Source organism: Phyllobates terribilis, unplaced genomic scaffold (genome assembly GCF_046119375.1).
Source record: "Phyllobates terribilis strain yellow unplaced genomic scaffold, ASM4611937v1 Scaffold_60__1_contigs__length_8166268, whole genome shotgun sequence".
Classification (NCBI taxonomy): Eukaryota; Metazoa; Chordata; class Amphibia; order Anura; family Dendrobatidae; genus Phyllobates; species Phyllobates terribilis.
Genome location: NW_027362820.1, coordinates 4,877,497 through 4,879,903, shown reverse-complemented (window position 1 = coordinate 4,879,903; position 2,407 = coordinate 4,877,497). Strand labels below are relative to the sequence as shown.

The 2,407-nt window shown below is 45.6% G+C and overlaps 1 protein-coding gene across 1 annotated transcript; it reads left to right on the top strand.

The window, feature by feature from the left end:
* Nucleotides 1-1,804: 1,804 nt before the first annotated feature.
* LOC141192386 (gastrula zinc finger protein XlCGF66.1-like) lies at nt 1,805-2,407 on the top strand. Its single transcript, XM_073661905.1, has 3 exons — nt 1,805-1,958; nt 2,088-2,192; nt 2,267-2,407. Exons 1-3 carry the CDS (start codon nt 1,881-1,883, stop codon nt 2,405-2,407), a joined length of 324 nt encoding a protein of 107 aa, XP_073518006.1. The 5' UTR covers nt 1,805-1,880.

Below are 2,407 nucleotides of genomic sequence, written 5' to 3'. Positions count from 1 at the left end.
TTTTAAACGTCGGCGCTGCACAGAGCCCAGAAAGCGCCGACGTTTATCTACAGTGGGCCGTCGCGAAGCGGTTAAATTGCTCAGATATTGGGTGTGATCACACAACCTTCAAAAGTCTACAGGGTCACAAAAGAAAAAAAAAGAATAGCATTAACTGCTAAAGATTTCAGGAGACTCAAACTTGAAGCGACCAGGAAGATATTATCCTCTTGAGCTGTCATATTCCAGAACTGCCGCCTCTCTGGATGCCCAGAAGTACAAGGTGTTCGGTGCTCAGAGACAAGGCCGAGGCTGAATACCGAACACCACTGAACAAGACTCAAGAAAAAACTTGGCCAAGAAATATCTGAAGACAGATTTTTCAAAGGTTTTATGGACTGATGAGAGTGACTCTTGACAGACCAGATGGATGGGCCCGTGGCTGGATAAGTAATGGGTACAGACCTCGACTTCGACTCAGACATTAGCGAGGTGGAGATGGGCACTGCTATAGGCTGGTATTATTACAGGTGAGCTTGTTGGACCTTTTCTTTCCAGAACTTAACGTGGAAATAAATAAACCATTAACATATTTTATTGGCTGTACAAAGACTGTTGCGTTCTTTATATTATTAAATTACCGTATTTTTTGGACTATAAGACGCACTTTATTCCTCAAAAATTTTGGAGGAAAGTGGGGGGTGCGTCTTATAGTCCAACATACATAAATACTGTGGCTGTGTGTGGTGGGGGATGTGGGGGGAGCGACAGCGGCAGAGAAGCAGGGCACTGGATGCAGCAGCCGCCTGCTGCAGCCTACACTGTGCCCGCTACTAAAGAAAATGAATATTCACTGCTCCCCACGCCCATGGGCATGGGGAGTAGTGAATATTTATTTTCCTTAATAGCGGCACACTGTGCCTGCAGTGTGGCTCCTGGTATGTATGGCACCCTTCATCCCTATAAGTATGGTCCCCCTCATCCCTCTTCTTGGTATGTATGGTACCCTTCATCCCTGTATGTATAGCCTCCCCCCTCATCTTGGTATGCTTGACACACCCTGATCCCCATCACGCTGCACACAAAAAATAAACAATCACACTCCCCTCCTCTCTCCTCCAGCGCTGCATCCCGCTCTGCTGCCGACAGGATTCTCACTGTGTGAGCCGCACATGGCGTCCCTGACATGCGCCCTCACACAGTGATCTGCTGTGCCGAAATAGTCACTGCTCCCCACGCCAGGACTGTGTGCGTGGTGAGCAATGACCATTCATTCTCCTTAATAGCGTGCACACTGTAACTTCAGCGCGTCTCCTGCTGCCGCTCTGCCATGCATGCCAGGATGGTGGATTGGGGTGCCATGCATACTAGGATGGTGGATTAGGGTGCTATGCTTGGCAGGATTTTGGATTGGGGTGCTATGCATACCAGGATGGGGATAGGGGCCACTTATTACAGGAAGAAGGGGGCCATATATACCAGGATGGAGGATATTAACAGAATTGGGGGACATTACCCCTATAACAGTGTCAGCAGCAGACCCCCTCCCACTTAACAGAGCATAATGACCACATTTTTTGCTTAATTTGTTTTTTTCTATCTTCCTCCTTTAAAACCTAGGTGCGTCTTATGGTCCAGTGCGTCTTATAGTCCGAAAAATACGGTATCTGAATTATTTTATAACTTCCGTAATCCCAACTGATAACACATAGGTATCTCTATCTGACCTCAACATGTATGAAGTGCTCTACCACATTATTGCTTTATACCAGCATCACAATGCTATTAATTTTTTTATTACACAGAATTTTATATATTTTACACCAACTCATCTTCAATTCACTCAGATTCCCACAATATGAGATACTAACAATTTATCTATATAATTTTCCTAGAGAAGAATGGATAGAGACAAAAAGAAGATGGCGGAGAGGATATTACACCTCACCCTAGAGATCCTCTTCCGGCTTACTGGAGAGGTGAGAGATTCTGATGACGTCACATTACATCATTCTTATCTATGGGAATAACAGATGGACAGAACTGGAGAGGTGAGGACTCTGGAAATGTCTGGAGGGAGATTTATTAATGTGTCTCTCCATAACCAGAGATTAATCATGGGGCCTCCATCTCACCCCCTGATACATGAGGACATCAATGACCAGAAGATCCTAGAACTCACCTACAAGATGATTGAGCTGCTGACTGGAGAGGTGACACTGCTGGGACATTATACAGTAACGCTATGAAGGGATCGAGGGGATGACGGTATCATTGTATGTGTCAGGTTCCTATAAGATGTCAGGATGTCGCCGTCTATTTCTCCATGGAGGAGTGGGAGTATTTAGAAAGACAAAAAGATCTATACAAGGACGTCATGATGGAGGTTCCCCAGCCCCTCACATCTCCAGGTAATAGACAGGACTAA